At 33.9% G+C, this 14,842-nt stretch overlaps 4 protein-coding genes across 10 annotated transcripts in view; all 4 read right to left on the minus strand.

The window, feature by feature from the left end:
* Nucleotides 1-248: 248 nt before the first annotated feature.
* LOC140825180 (uncharacterized) lies at nucleotides 249-4,339 on the minus strand. The gene is made up of 4 exons (XM_073186805.1): nucleotides 3,981-4,339; nucleotides 3,738-3,894; nucleotides 1,194-1,321; nucleotides 249-987 (listed from the first exon to the last, which is right to left on the minus strand). Exons 1-4 carry the CDS (start codon nucleotides 4,113-4,115, stop codon nucleotides 646-648), a joined length of 762 nt encoding a protein of 253 aa, XP_073042906.1. The 5' UTR covers nucleotides 4,116-4,339; the 3' UTR covers nucleotides 249-645.
* A 565-nt stretch (nucleotides 4,340-4,904) lies between these two features.
* Nucleotides 4,905-6,864, minus strand: LOC140825200 (uncharacterized). The gene is made up of 5 exons (XM_073186836.1): nucleotides 6,302-6,864; nucleotides 6,095-6,157; nucleotides 5,824-6,014; nucleotides 5,466-5,578; nucleotides 4,905-5,338 (listed from the first exon to the last, which is right to left on the minus strand). Exons 1-5 carry the CDS (start codon nucleotides 6,708-6,710, stop codon nucleotides 5,227-5,229), a joined length of 888 nt encoding a protein of 295 aa, XP_073042937.1. The 5' UTR covers nucleotides 6,711-6,864; the 3' UTR covers nucleotides 4,905-5,226.
* Nucleotides 6,848-9,323, minus strand: LOC140825189 (uncharacterized). Of its 2 annotated transcripts, none has more exons than XM_073186823.1 (3): nucleotides 9,025-9,323; nucleotides 8,810-8,915; nucleotides 6,848-7,299 (listed from the first exon to the last, which is right to left on the minus strand). In XM_073186823.1, the coding sequence occupies exons 1-3, from the start codon at nucleotides 9,082-9,084 to the stop codon at nucleotides 6,848-6,850; spliced, it is 618 nt and encodes a 205-aa protein (XP_073042924.1). In that variant the 5' UTR covers nucleotides 9,085-9,323. The 2 variants fall into 2 exon arrangements, with proteins under 2 accessions (XP_073042924.1, XP_073042915.1); XM_073186814.1 differs by having other exon boundaries at nucleotides 6,848-7,308.
* A 2,823-nt stretch (nucleotides 9,324-12,146) lies between these two features.
* Nucleotides 12,147-14,842, minus strand: part of LOC140825209 (uncharacterized) — a 40,513-nt gene continuing 37,817 nt past the window's right edge. For all 6 annotated transcript variants that reach the window (XR_012116592.1, XR_012116591.1, XR_012116593.1 and 3 more), the window contains 2 exons: nucleotides 13,593-14,814; nucleotides 12,147-13,125 (listed from right to left, as the gene is read on the minus strand). The gene's annotated coding sequence lies outside the window, so the exon portion shown is untranslated. The remainder of the gene's footprint in view (nucleotides 13,126-13,592; nucleotides 14,815-14,842) is intronic.

The following is a 14,842-nucleotide window of genomic DNA, read 5'->3' on the forward strand; positions in this document are numbered from 1 at the left end:
TAGTTTTTACTTCCATTATGATAGAACTCGAACCAATCATCAGATGAAATAAGAATATAGTTATATTGACCCTTTTATTTCTGCACCAAACATGGAATTTTTTTTCCCTTTTCTCATAAAAGTGTCATGGCAGGCAAAAGAATTGACATATGCCATATCAGGAAAAAAACGAGACCTGTATATCTAACGACACGTGATACATAGGAAATGTTTTTAATCAATATCTTGTTGTATAGACTAACTCCATATAAGCAATAACACCGACCATATTTCAAGAAACCAAAAAGACCTATCAAACAGTTTAAATATTCAGCTTCTATCAGACAACAAACGTTAATTGCACAAGTAAAACCAAAATGTCTGTCCAAATTGGTGGTATACATTCGGAAAGATAATTTGTGTTCACTTATGATGTATTCCGAAACTTTGTAAGATGTCCTTACTCCATAGCATATTTTTCAAACGTGGCTGCATGCATACATACAAGTTGCAAGGCTCGGTTGTTTACACTGCTCTTTGGCTGTCTGTGGTTTAATTTCCGTGTAATCCAAGAGCTGACCGACGAGTATGGTATATCTCAATCTCGATTTAAATCCTATCCGTTTCCAGTTGAATAGAGCATATCCACTTAAGGGCAGGAACATATCATCTCTTTTCCACATCCCAGTCATCATCACCCCATTCTTCATTCCAATCTTCATGTGTTTCAATTGTAAATGTCGAGTTGGTTTGCTGCTCCCCCATTTCAAGTTCCTTATACTTTACACCGTCAAGGTGTCGTCCCTTCCTCTTAAACTTGCAGCACATCAAAGTTCCTCCAATGAAGAATGCTGTCACAAAAAATAAGTATGTTCCATTTACTGGTGTTACATAATTCATATAAAAACCTTTAGGTAGCGAAGCTCCCAAGTGAATGGTGCAGTTTCCATTTTCAGCGCTTAGCAATATCGAAGAATACCCTGATCCCATGTTCGATAGTAATTTTACCTGTTGCGGGAAACATGACCGAAAAATAAACAGAAACTCGATCATAAAACAGAGGATGAAATCCATCCATGTTAAATGAGTAGGAATGCAGGGATGAACTCGATCATAAAACAGAGGATGAAATCCATCCATGTTAAATGAGTAGGAATGCAGGGATGATGCCAGGACAGGAACAAAGAGGAGAAAATAAAAGTTAATAGCAGCACCTTCTTGCTTTGGTGTCCAGATATATCGGTATTCTCCTCCACAGTAACATTTGCAGGAAAGATGGTAATGCTTAATCTGTGAGAGCTCTCACCCTCATTAATGACAAGCACATATTTGGCTTGAGATACTGCTAGGAAAATAGATACTATGAGACTTGCAACTATGATAAACTTTAAAACGAGTCCAAAAAAAAGAAGAAGCTGTTTCATTAGATTTGCATTCTAACAATGTTTCCCGGCTGTTTTCATTTGACAGCCAATTTGGGTGTGATATTTGATTCAAATTCATGTTTTATTCATTGTTTGTATCAATATAAGAAGTTTGCACAGTTGTCTGGTCAACTATAATAAACTTTCCATATATTTGAGACATGGTTAAAGCACCCACCGTGCTGGATCACTTGAGCTTTCCTCAATAAATGTTTGAAGCATACGACATGCTAAATTTGTCTGTTTTGCTCTATTGTTGGTTCTCCTAAGTTCTTTTGATCCACCACCGGAGGGGATCCTAAGCGGAGGGTTTTGTTTTTAGACTAAGCAACACATATAGATTATCTAATTAAATGAAAATACATGATTCCAGCTGAATACCAAATGAACTAGTTGTTTTCAGGGTGGAATGAACCTAATGGAAAGCATGCTGCAGAGCACGAAAATGTAGACCCTCTAATCACTAAACCCAGTTAAATAACGAGATCATCAGCTAAGAAATTCAAAGAGAGAAGGGTTAATCAATAATTTATGGGCCAAGACCTACAATCTAAACCAATTGGGAGAACCGAGAACAAGTGATCCAAATGTTAATTTAGGCCCAATTTGCACGGTTCCGTCTAAGCCCATTAATAAACATGGGAGGTGTTATTTCTTGCGTTATTCACAAAGCTTTGAAGTAAAAATTTAAAATTTTCTTCATGTGAGCATAACTTGGAAATGAAGAACTTATCAAGACTAATTTTTGGTGGCATTTGATTCCATTTTTGTCCACTTTGTTATTGAGTGAACCTTGGTGGATGTTTCCATGGATTTTGCTTTAGGATCATAGTTGTATAAAGCGTGTGCCTAGGCGCAAGGCACAGCCAGGCGCACCCTACACGCCTGGGTAACCACACAGGCGCCGACCTTGCAAGAGGCGAGCTCAGGCGCACACCACTTGCAAGGCTCAAGGCTTTCCTGAGGCGACAAAAAGCGCGCTTCGGTATTTCACTGGCCCAGTTTCTCTATTTTTTAACAAAAATGGGCTGCAAAGCTTAGAGCCCAAAGCTGGTTTAGGGAAAAAAAAGCCAAAGCTGGTTTAGAAAAAAAGCCCAAAGCATAAACCCTAAAAAATAAGAAGCGGACAGCAACAATCAAAGCCCTGTTATCTTCTTTTCTGTTTTGAAAAATAAAAAATAAATAAAAACAATCAAAGTCCCAGCATCAGCAAGCATCCTGAAGAAGAAAACGAAGGGTCTCCAAATCATCAAACAAACAAATAATCATTTTTATTGATGAATTAGACATCTGAAAAGCTTAATTATTTCAATAATAACCTTTTTGTCATATAATGATATAGTATATAAATAAGTTTTTTTAAAAAAATTAATAGAAATATAGCTTCAATAAAATGCACGCCTCAGGCTCCAAGATCGCCTTGGTGTGCCCTGCGCCTCTAATAACTATGTTTAGGATTACCTAAAAAAAGGTGTGAATTCTATTCTTGTTATTGTGGACAGATTTTTCAATTATAGGACTATCTTATCAGATTGGGTGTGAAGTTGAGAGCTACCTTTAAAAGGGAAAGTTGGGAACCAAATTATTGCTTTTAAATACACATCATCCCTAGACAAATGGTAGTTAAGAGGATTGTTTGCCTCATGTCAAGTTTGCTTGTCACAAGATTGTCCATTCTGCTAGTCAACATTGAACATTTGAGGTTGTGATAAGTTCTTAATGCTTTGACTCTGTTGGATTTAATACCTTCGTGAACCAACTAACAAATGAGTTTGGATGAGAAGAAGGTTAAATAACAAATCTAGAAAAAGGGCAGTCCAATATGCCAGTACCGCCAATAAGAGACGAAAAACCAAATCGTAAAGAATGGTTCCATTTGCAAAACGATCCTAAAAATCTATGTAAGGTTCTTGGACCTCAGTCATACTTTACTTTGATATAATCATCACTGACACCAAGAAAGATGGAAAGATGACTCCATCTTAACTTCACATGTCCTCTTCTCTATTACCACCATTTAGTCAGTATTCATTAACAAAACAAACAGTAGAGACAACTCAGCTGATGGAGTAATTCATACACACTTCACATAAACATCTTTGCAAACGAATTACAAAATGAGGTCTCCTATATTTCTTAGCTAAACTATATTGCTCATCAGTCATCACACTACTCACAGAAAGTATCATACATATGGCATGCATATACATAAGGATGGAACAAGTAAGTTCAAAGAAGGCAATGTGATTTATCAAGGAGGGACATAAAATCTGAAAAATAATCATTCATTCAGCATCAGAGAAATGAACCAAACAAATAGACAAAGAAAGTTACCATTTCCATCAAAAGGAACACAGGCTGAAACATGTGATTCCTCAATACCACACTTATCCACCACCATGTCACATGTCTCCTTTGGTGAATTTACAGGACTTCCCGCTTTCCCAGAATTCCTATTCTCCACAGGAACAGGGCTAGGCGATGGAGATACCTAAAATCAAACATTTTTCACGATCAACCTTAGCAATAAACGCTACAAAGAAAAAAAATAAAAAACACTATGTAGGCTACCCATACCCGAGCAGTTAGCTTCGAAGCATCAGAATCCTCCTCTAATTTTCGAAAGATATAAGAAAAAGACCCATCGGAATGACATGGGACGACAACACAAGTCAAGAAAATCACCGTTAGGGCTAACATTAAAATTCTCATCACCCCCCAAAACTTTCTTGGAACCAAGATTAAATCTTTATCTCAATATCTGATCCAGGTTTGAACAAGATAGATCCATTGCCATATGGGTCCGAAGGAAGAACAATAATGAGCCCGGTGTCGTGCAGATCTTCGTCAACATTGTTATTGTATCTGTAGTTTCTTGGAAGGGAAAATGGTTCAATCGGAGAGAGAGGCTATACTGTTTGGAAGAGTTGACGGATCAATTTAGGAAAAGGGAACGCGTCAATGCGCTTTGTTTCGAGCTATGATGCCACTCTCTCCAAAATCGAATTAAAATTGGATTTCATCGAGTAAAGTTCACACCAAGTAAATAAATTCATAGGATTCGAAATTTATTGTAATATGTAAACGTTAAAATCTTTTAAATTTAATAAGAACCTATAGAATATTATTCCATTAGAAAAATAAAAGTAAATTTTAAATTCTACAATATAATCTATTTCATGGACGAAATTAAAAGTTTTGATAGAAATATATAATAATTTTGTATTACTTTTCAATTATATTACCTTTTTAAATATATTTTTTCCATATGTAATTAGTTAAACGTATTATCAGTATATGTTAATATTCGACTAAAATAAATATATAAAGCATTGAATTAATTTGATTAAAATGGAAACTATACACATTTAAAGAACAAAAGTAAAGTAAATTGCATCTATTAAAATTGGATAAAATTAACAATTTAAGCTTGTTAACTTTATCCAAAAAACAATTAATGATAATCCAATTGTGATATTTGACAAGCCTCTACATTAGTGGAAACAACAGAATTCCAAATTTTAAAAATAAATCAAGTTTATGATTAGTTTTTCAAACAACAAATACACTCCTATGCTAGGTAATAAGTTAAGAACAGAGGACATGTGCATGACCACAATAATCCTAATGCCTAATGTTACACTATAACATGGCAAGCAGATTAAAAGAACAAAGCAAGAAACTAACTTTACCTAGACATCTGCTAACCTAACTACAAACTAATTTTACCTACTAGTGTTGTGCTACAATTACAAGCAAATGACCAGGTTTGAATGCCTCACTCCAGTTAAAAACTTACTACAACAAGTTGCTGATTGGAAAATTAGCAGCATGGTTGGTTTTTCATTGACAACAAAAAGTTGCAAGTAGAATATATCGAAGCAGCAGCAGCTCTAGTTGCTAGATCCTTCTGTGAGTTATCAACTTCTGCTGATCTGCATTTTCAAACGGTTAAAAGATGAAAGATTTCGGAGCCCATTTGGAAGAACTGGTGTTTTCTGTTTCATGTTTCGCTTTCTAGTTTTATATTTTTTTGAAAAACAAAATATTACTAATGTTTACCTGCTTTCATTTCTGGTTAGACTGGAGTGTTGTGGAGCATAGTAAGAACTGGTTTTGTAGAACCCTTTATCACAATTCAACTGCATTTCCTTCACTTGGTTCAGCCAACTTTCCTGATAGCATATAAAGAAAAGATTTTTGAACCATTAATTTCTCTAGAACTGAGTGAAATATTAGGGAACTAAGTTAGAGTTAGCATAAAATATGAACCTGCCTTTGTTCCACGCAGTCAAGATTTAAGAATAAATCAAATAATGATGCATCAAATATAATGATATTGATAGGAAATGGTCCACCAGAGGATAATTTATTCTTTTCTATTGGTGTTATCACGTTAAAAACTTTATCACCGACTCACCAAATGCCTCTCCTCTTCAGAAAGGGCTTTATCCATTTGTCCAAAGAGACTACTCCATCGAATACAGTGTGCTTCAGCATTTTCTCCGTGACCTTTTGTTGTTTCTTGGTCAGATGAAGATTCTTTTGACATTAGGAAAGGTAAATCGATCTGAATTACAGCACGGACTCTTTTCTTACTTCGTCTTAGTGCTGTGATTAGAAAGCAGTACGTTCTAAAATTATGTATATGTACATGGTGGTACCTTTAATCATTTTCAAAGATAACTTACCCGCAAGCCGCCCTTTGATATCTTGATTAAGAAGTTCCAACCATTGGGAAGCTACATTAGCAGCTGAAAAAGACACATGAGAAATAACATTCAGCAGTATCAAAAAAATCATTTGCTCTCAAACATTTGAGCCTTCAGATGATTGAATGAATTATAACAACGGAAAAAAGAAAAGGGCAAAGGAAAATCTAGAGATGCCTGAACAACCTTTAACAGAAAGTGAAGTAACACTGCTGAGGTTTGCTGAGTCATGGGTCAAAGAGCTATTGTTCTCTGATGCAACCATTTCAGAAGATAACGGCCTAAATATAAGTGCATCATCACCATTTTCTGCTTTAAACTTTGAATGCATTCTTGCTGAAGTCATTCTTGCTCCCATATATGAATCATCATCTCGTGTGACCTCAGAATTCAAAGACATTGGCCCAGAGAAAAATGGATAGCCCTTCATTTGCATGCTTCCAAAAAATGTATCTTCAGGATGAGCTTCGTGTCCTTTTGGTCCTGAACTACTCACATTTTCCATGTTCTTCCGCTCAGCATGTTCTTTTATACCACTCTTCATTTGACCACATTGATCGCTTCCAGAAAATAGATTTTCATTTCTTTCAGACATAACGATTGCTTCAATGATAGAGTGAACCTGTTTTTTGTTTCTCACGTGGTTAATAATTCCAGGATTTAGTGCATGAAGCAAACCACTAGGAGCAGCAACCCTGGCAAAACGATCAATCTGTTCTTTCTTTGCAAGTTCTATCTTTTCTTCAGCATTTCATTTTTACTCTTCCGCCCACGTGACTTCGGTATCAACACAGGTACAGCTCCATAAGGAGCAGACATATAACCGTTTTGTTTAATCTCTTTCCAAAGTTTCATGGAATCTTTTTCATCAAGAGGCCCTATAGAACTTCCACAATCAGAATCATCCACGGACTTCAGATTTTCAGGGTTCTTGTAAGAATGGTAAGGGTGGTTTATGGAACTGGAGATATCTTCAACATTTAGATCTAGATCAAGTCCTCTAGCCTTCGCAAAACCATCCCTGCATTCCATTGCTTGAATCTTAGGGGAGAAGGATTTGTTAAGTTCCTTAGCACGAGCTTCATTTCCATTCGCATCATTGATAGGATCAATGTTAACATTAAGATCAAGTTCTCTTGAAGCAATATTGACATTTAAATGCGCCACATTGTTTGCTTCTCCTCCTGCTTGGGCTGCACCACATGAGATGAGTTTCTTGGACATGATAGATCAGATAACAACAGATTCAGCAGTAAAAGGAAAAAAACATAAGAGAATTAGCTAATTAATTTAGCAACATTTAAAGCGCATGTATTCTTTCCCAACTAACAAAAATATTTTGAGAGATTAATTGTTGGATAACTTGATAAGTACCAACAGGCAACAAGGCATCACTTGTCTGATTGTATAACCTACGCAAAACTTCTTTATTCGTTCATTGGTAATAAAAACATATATTGCATCTATAATACACAAACAGTAATGCGGGGCTTCACGTATTGTTAAAAGATTTAGTACATGACATGGCAAGAACTAGACTAAATCACAAATATAGATATGTAAATTAGGAATATTGAAAATAAAAACTGACAATATAAAATAATATCAAAGTTTAAGAAAATTTATCATTAAACATATATTGATACAATTCTATCACATTTTGAAATTAAAACAAACTCCAACACATAATAGATCCACTACAAAAATTAAAATCATAACCTTTTAGAAAAATTGAAACCATAATTCAAAACATATAAAAAAATAAGAGATCTCTTATAAATGAATACTTCAACCTTTTACCCATAAATTTTGAGAAACGTTGAACTAAACACAACTTAATTATAAAAATTTGTCGGACCCTTTGCACAAGCATATCAACATTTTAAATTTGCCACATGATGTGTCCATATACTGTACGGGCATATTTGTTAAGTGTTTGTGAAACATATATTGACATCAAGGCATTACATCATACACAGACAAAGACTCCGAGATTTTCAAGACATAGAGAATGTGGTGTGGCATATATGACGGTAAACATGAAATATTTGCAACGACTGTACTTATCTAAATCTATTCCAGGTTGATGAGCATTCACGAATATTATATTGGTCTACTGTTCACTACAGACTGATAATATTGTTATGTCCCAACTCCCAAATGTTAGGCTTGCTGCGTTCCATTAGCATTAGTACGGGAACATCAGAAAACATGGATAGATGTTCATTGAAGATGGACCCCTTACCCAAAATCCTCCCCATCGTGATAGATTTCAAAATTTAAAGTCCTATTATCTCGAAATAGGTAGCCATTGTATATCGGGAAAAGAATTGCAGAGAACTCTTAGAACCATTGCAGCTCAATATCATTTGAAGGACAAAGACTTCAACACTCGTCTCTACCGAATAAATTACACAAAATCCTGCACAAATTTTTGTAGCAATTTTCCTTACTTCAAAACGAAAATGCCCATATTCATCAACATAAACCATCACAAAACATGAACCTTCCTTGCATTCAGAGGAGGAAAAAATGAAACTCACGAGGGACATGTTGAACTTGATAAAGCCTAAATCAGCCGATAAATATGCAATATTTTGAACTATTCAATCAATAAATTTAGACTAACATGTCTAGATAAACAGTGAAACTTCAAGAAAATCCAAAAAGAAAAAAGGGAAGCTAAACTCACACCTTCAGAGCGAAAAACAGATTCAATATCACGCATTTTAATTCGTTTTGGAGAATTTCCAGATTTTTCTTCGACTTCAAGAACGCCCCTTTTCTGCTCTACCGAAACCTACCAAATGAAAACCAGAACCCTAAGAAATTTTACGGATAAAACAAGGATTACAAAACTAAAAACTTATCGCACAACAAAAATCCAACGTTATTTTAAATGGTCCAACCTTTGATTCAGATCTGGGCCCTGACAAAGATCGACTCTTTAAGATACTCCCGTCATCCATTTACGTTGAAAAAGTTTGAATCAATGAGAATTCAAAATTTCAAGATTTTCAAACTGACGAATTCAAATACAAGTTAACAAATTAAACCAATGCAACTAAAATGGGCCATAGAAAATGAATTTATTGATTAAAGCATTTCTGTTGGGGATCTGTTTTCTGTTTACTTGTAACTGGACATGCAAATGAATCATGGCAAATCCCAGAGATTTGAATTTGGCACCAGGAGCGGGCTGTTTAAAGTTTTTATGATGATCCACTTGTGAGGTCGGTCAACCCTACTCATATTAACAATAAAAAGTTATACTCTTAGCATAAAAAGTAATATCTTTTCATGGATGACTCAAATAAAGATCTGTCTCACAAAATACGACCCGTGAGACCGTTTCACACAAGTTTTTGTCCATCTCACCATATGTTAAAATATATTTATATTAAATAGTTAAAAAAGTATGGTAGTTGCATAGATTTATTGATTTTTTTAAATAATATATTTCTAAAAAATTTCACAGAATTATTTAGATTTATTTTTCATGATTTTTATTGACATTTGTAATTCATATGGATTTTGTAATTTATTATTGTGAATTTTTTAAATTTATTTGAACTAACAATTGAATGTGAATAACTTTTACTTATTTCAAATATTTATCTCTCACAATATAATATTTTTTACATATTGATTTTACGAAAGACAACAAATAAGTCGATATTAAATTTATTGTAATTAAACTTTAATTATTCAAGTCAATTCAATATGTTTATTTTTATAATTAATATTTTAAAAATACATAATAATAATTTTCAATATCAATCAATAATTAAAATGAAAATAATTTAATTCATTTTATATAAATATTTGTATAAAAAATATATCCATTTTGTTTTTGACAATATGTCAATAAAAAAATAAACAAAATAATTATTTATACCTGAAAATAAATAATAAATATGTTAAAGTATTTGTAATTAGCGTAAATTTATAAAATCTTAATATTTTAATTTATTACAGTTATCCAGTTATCCTTATATATTAGTGTTGATAAACTTCAAAAATTATATATTAATCACATATATATATATATATATATATATATATATATATATATATATATATATATATATGCAAGAAATTTGAGTTATAATCAAAATCAAAATATAGATTAACTAAAATTTTAAAAAAATAATTACATATCAAACGCTATATAATAATTAATAAAAAAATTAATTTTTGCTAATTAAAAATAATTATTATTTTCAATTTATATATCAATAAAATAATTTTTTTTTTACGTAGTGTAATAAATTTTAAATTTTTTAAATAAATCTAATTTTAAATTTTAGGAGGTATTATGATTAGAACTCAAAAAATAAAATGAATGATGTTAATAATTTTTATTTTAAATTATTGTTAACAATTAAAAAAAATATGTTTTTAAAAAGTCAAATAAAAGGAAAAATATATAGATGAGAAAAGAATGAAAATTAATGTTTGTATTGAGTACGTGAGTTTCGGAGATTTTTCAGTTAAATGTATATCCAAATCTTTAGGTTGAATCAAAGACATTTTTTGACATTTTATTGTGATACCTTTAACTTTAATTCTCGTACTCAATAGAATTTCATAGAGTTATTAAAAGTCTATTGACATTTTGAATACTTATAAAATTTTGTACAGTTTTTAAAAGTCAAATTTGAATAGCATGTGAATTTTTAAAATTCTACAAAAATTTATATTGAATACCACTAAATTTTTATCGAGTATATAAAAATCAAAATTAAATAATTCTAGACTTTTAAACTCCATAAAAGTCATTAAAAATTTATAACTAATACACCCCCTTAAAATTTGAGGATACTTAGAAAAATGATTTTGGTAAAAAAAAAATTGAAATATAATCTTCTTATTAAAACATCGCAAAATTTATCGGATTTCACCGATAAATTATGTGGATTTCGGCTTCTGTGAGATAGTGAGAGACCATAACACCAAATGCTCTATGGTTCTCTAAGAGCATCCGCATTGGTGGGTGTTATAACACCCACCACCTCATCAAAAATCGTGGGATCCACATGCCACATACACATTACATTAACACATATATTCTCTCACATTCGTTTTTAACATTCACACTCATTATTTGTGGGTCCTGCTGTCCACTCATTCATCCCACTCTTATTTTACATTAAATAAATTCAATTTCAAATTTTTTAAGAAATTTAAATTATTATTATTTTATATTAATAATAATTTGTTTTTATACATGTAACAACGTTTAGCGACGGTTAGTTAAACGCCGTCGTAAAAAGCGACGATTTAGCGACTGTTTAAAAAAACCCGTCGCTAAATGGCCAATTTTTTTGGTCGTCCAAATATAATTCAAAACACGTGGGACCCGCGTGTCAGCAGATCGGCGACGGTTTCTATAAATCCGTCGCTAGTAGCGACAGATTTTAAAACACCGTCGCTAAATGTGGAATTTTTAAAAAAAAAATAGGCTGACACATGGAGCGTTCATCGGCATTCATACATATGAACGCCCCACACCCTCTCTCATTGAGTGGGCGTTATAACGCCCACTCACATTGGAGAGTGGGTGTTAAAGGGGTGTTATAACACCCCTTTAACACCCAATGTGGGTGCCCTAATAGCGTAAATGTTATGCTGGCTTTTTGTTAGAAATTTGTAGTTTTTTGACATTGACATTATGACTGGCACTAGTTTTCGTAGATTTGGTGTTTTTAGCTCTTGTGGCGTAACATTTTCATGATATTATATTACCAAATTCTGATTATAATATGACTGACTGGAATAAATATGCTCTATAATCTTGGGCTAAGCTTTGTGCCAAGTGCCAAGTGACAGATCAAGTTATCCTGATAAAATTAACATGATTCATACTCTACATTTTAGGTTAGGTGTATCCAACCATTCCCTTCCCTAGCATGCGCCAGAAGACGAAGAAATTGGCATCCCCCATCTCCTTTTCAGTTTATGCGCTATAAATACTCATTCCAACCAACCTAGACTGTTAACATGAGCTTCCAATGTATGGGAATAATCATTCGTGTCCAACTTAATAGGCTGAACTCCTCCTGTCTTCACATTATAAGCAACACAGTATCTCTCAGGCGGGCCACCGCAGAAAACCAATACCTCCCTATCTATTAACCAACCAATGGGTGTTATCAGACCCTTTTTTTCACAAAACAAGTTCTTTAGTATCGTGCTCTGAGGTTCCAAATCAAAGCTAAGAACCTTGCCCCTATTCTCCAATTTCCGGATTCATCTCCCAAACATCCCACAAAATCATTGGCAATAGCAATAATGTATAGATTACTGCCCATCGGTAAAAACCTTCGTCTTTTCCCCAATGGAGGAATAGGAAACTGGCTCAATATTTGTCTCAACATTCATCATCAAGAGAACACTTTCGCGAACCCAGTACTAAAGCATCCACAAACCAATGGGAATGACATCAAAGCTTTTTATTCGAAACCTCTGTAATAATCATACACCTGCACCACTTTATACTTCATGGAGGCTTCAACAAATGCTAAACCACAACGTTCATGTCCTATTATTCCACAGAAAAACCGAGGGAGAAGGAGCTGCTGCTTTGTCATGGGATTAACAACACAAAGATGGTGCCTGTCTCTGAAATTATTGGTCAAAACTAAACCTTTACAGCTAGTCCATAATAAATAATCAAATGCACAGTCAAACTTGGATATCTCGAGACAACCACCTCGCATTTCCATAAACATCGCACTGCAAGAGAAATGACAACCCCGGATTATAAGTCCACGTGGTGAATTCAAAAGGTGGTCATGAATGAAATTTCGAGAACGGATCATGAGGCTCCACTCTCGGCAAACATGCTACATCACATCACGTAAAACTAAAGCTGGCAGATGTAAAAGAACTTTGTAAACCATTTCTGGAGGAAGAAAGTCTATCCTTGGTCTCTTCTTGGAACACCTCTTACAACAATGGTACATCCAAGGGTTGATGGCTGAATTCAAGAGACCACCAACCTGAATCTGCACAAGTTACATAGAGGGATAATACTGAGTCTAACACTAAATTCTCCTCCTTCGGCCTGAAACTACTCAAAATTTATCCAAAAAAGCAGTCGGGCTGTATTCAATTCAATTAGTCAGACGAAAAAAGATAACAGAGCAACACGATGATGTTCTCTGACAAACCAAAAGCTCAACAGCCCGTGTTATAACACTCCATGTTGACAAAAATGAGGTCGGCAAAGAAAATTTTTGGAATGGAGTGATTTTACAATGAATTATATGGCAAATTTGCAAAGGAAAATGAAAATAAAGATCAAAGATTTTCTCCTATCTTCTCAGCGGAAGACATCTGCGCGTATGGTCTCTACACTATATGGAAGAAAAGGAATAAAATTAACGACTTCAGAGCTAAAACACAACACATACGAAGAAAATAAATTCATGATTGTTCCATGTCATTTGAAGATAGTAACTCGGTCAATTACCTCTGTCTTTGGTTTACTAAAACCATCTGCTCAACCAACTGTTTCCATTGAGGTCTCTTCTTAGGCAGCATCGGAATTGATGGTGAAGGGTTTGCTCTCTGCGGCGAAAGAAACTCCAAATAAGGTTTCAGCCTTTATGGGATACCAGCTACAGATCAACACACACCGTGAAATGCATCTACATGATAAAATTGAAAATCGAGCACATTTAAAAACAATACAAAAAATCAATATAAAACTGTTCTTTACGATTTCTCCACAATGCTCAAAAATCACAAAAAACAATTCTGTCAATACAAGTATTTTCGGGTCGAGAATAAAACACAAAAAGCCCAACAAATTGGAAAATATATGCTCTTACATTATTCGATCGCCTGGGTTGAGCAGCACAAACAAAATTGATCCATTATCCAAACTAAAGACCACATCTTTCTGGATAATCGATTTATAATTAATCTAGAATTTCACAAATTTGAGTCAAGGATATGCGTAGTAGAAGAAAGTGGAAAGATGTCACGAACCAAGGCTCTAAATAAACCTCGAGAAAGGAACTCGTAGATTTTAAGAAGAATCTACCAAAAGCAAATCGGCTAAAAAATGCAAAGATGAGCAGGAAAAAAGTAGGCATTAGGGAGTGATGGGGAAGAGGAGGGATTGTTTTTTTATTTTACACAAAATACTTCTTCAATGACATAGTCTTGTATTCCATTTTATGACCTAGTTCGACCCATGGAAATGATTATTTTATGGATTATGGTTTGACGAGTACAGTAAAAAAAATATTATTTTTTATGTTATAAATATATTGTGTGGTGTATACTGATTTTGTGTTTTGATTATTAATGATTGGGCTATCATAGAATTAATTTTCAGGTTGTACATGTTCATTTCCTAGATAAATGTAGACACAAGCCATCTTTGTATTTCCATTTAATTGATTATATGTAGATTCGGAATGCGTACCTTAACGTCCCCATCTTGAACAATGTCTTCATACTCGGTTGAACAGATATAGAAAGGAGTTTCGTGTATGTTGATAGCTAGGGTACAGGTAACCACAGCCAATTGGATTTCCAGGTAAGTGGCCGGTTTATTAAGGTGGAATTTGTTCACTTATCGGCATCGAGAGAGCCATTTTCAGTCGAGGGTCTGGTCTTACGAAGACTCGAAGAAGAGAACAAACTTGGGCAACCATTGTTGGTGTGGACATCATCTCCTATGCCTTTAAAAAAATTTATCATTCTTTTGTG

This window comes from Primulina eburnea, chromosome 1 (genome assembly GCF_022965805.1).
Source record: "Primulina eburnea isolate SZY01 chromosome 1, ASM2296580v1, whole genome shotgun sequence".
NCBI classification, from domain to species: domain Eukaryota; kingdom Viridiplantae; phylum Streptophyta; class Magnoliopsida; order Lamiales; family Gesneriaceae; genus Primulina; species Primulina eburnea.

What these genes read in the sequence shown, in the direction of transcription:
- LOC140825200 (XM_073186836.1), bottom strand. Translation starts at nt 6,710, where the DNA reads ATGTCTGAAAGAAATGAAAATCTATTTTCTGGAAGCGATCAATGTGGT. An exon ending in CTGAAGAGGAGAGGCATTTG is followed by an intron (nt 5,579 to 5,823) that starts GTGAGTCGGTGA and finishes ATATGCTATCAG; the next exon opens with GAAAGTTGGCTGAACCAAGT. An exon ending in CTAACCAGAAATGAAAGCAG is followed by an intron (nt 5,339 to 5,465) that starts GTAAACATTAGT and finishes TTGAAAATGCAG; the next exon opens with ATCAGCAGAAGTTGATAACT.
- LOC140825180 (XM_073186805.1), bottom strand. Translation starts at nt 4,115, where the DNA reads ATGAGAATTTTAATGTTAGCCCTAACGGTGATTTTCTTGACTTGTGTT. An exon ending in TGTTCCTTTTGATGGAAATG is followed by an intron (nt 1,322 to 3,737) that starts GTAACTTTCTTT and finishes TTTTCCTAGCAG; the next exon opens with TATCTCAAGCCAAATATGTG. An exon ending in CTGGACACCAAAGCAAGAAG is followed by an intron (nt 988 to 1,193) that starts GTGCTGCTATTA and finishes TTCCCGCAACAG; the next exon opens with GTAAAATTACTATCGAACAT.
- LOC140825189 (XM_073186814.1), bottom strand. Translation starts at nt 9,084, where the DNA reads ATGGATGACGGGAGTATCTTAAAGAGTCGATCTTTGTCAGGGCCCAGA. An exon ending in GGCCCAGATCTGAATCAAAG is followed by an intron (nt 8,916 to 9,024) that starts GTTGGACCATTT and finishes TTCATTTGGTAG; the next exon opens with GTTTCGGTAGAGCAGAAAAG. An exon ending in ATCTGTTTTTCGCTCTGAAG is followed by an intron (nt 7,309 to 8,809) that starts GTGTGAGTTTAG and finishes CATGTGGTGCAG; the next exon opens with CCCAAGCAGGAGGAGAAGCA.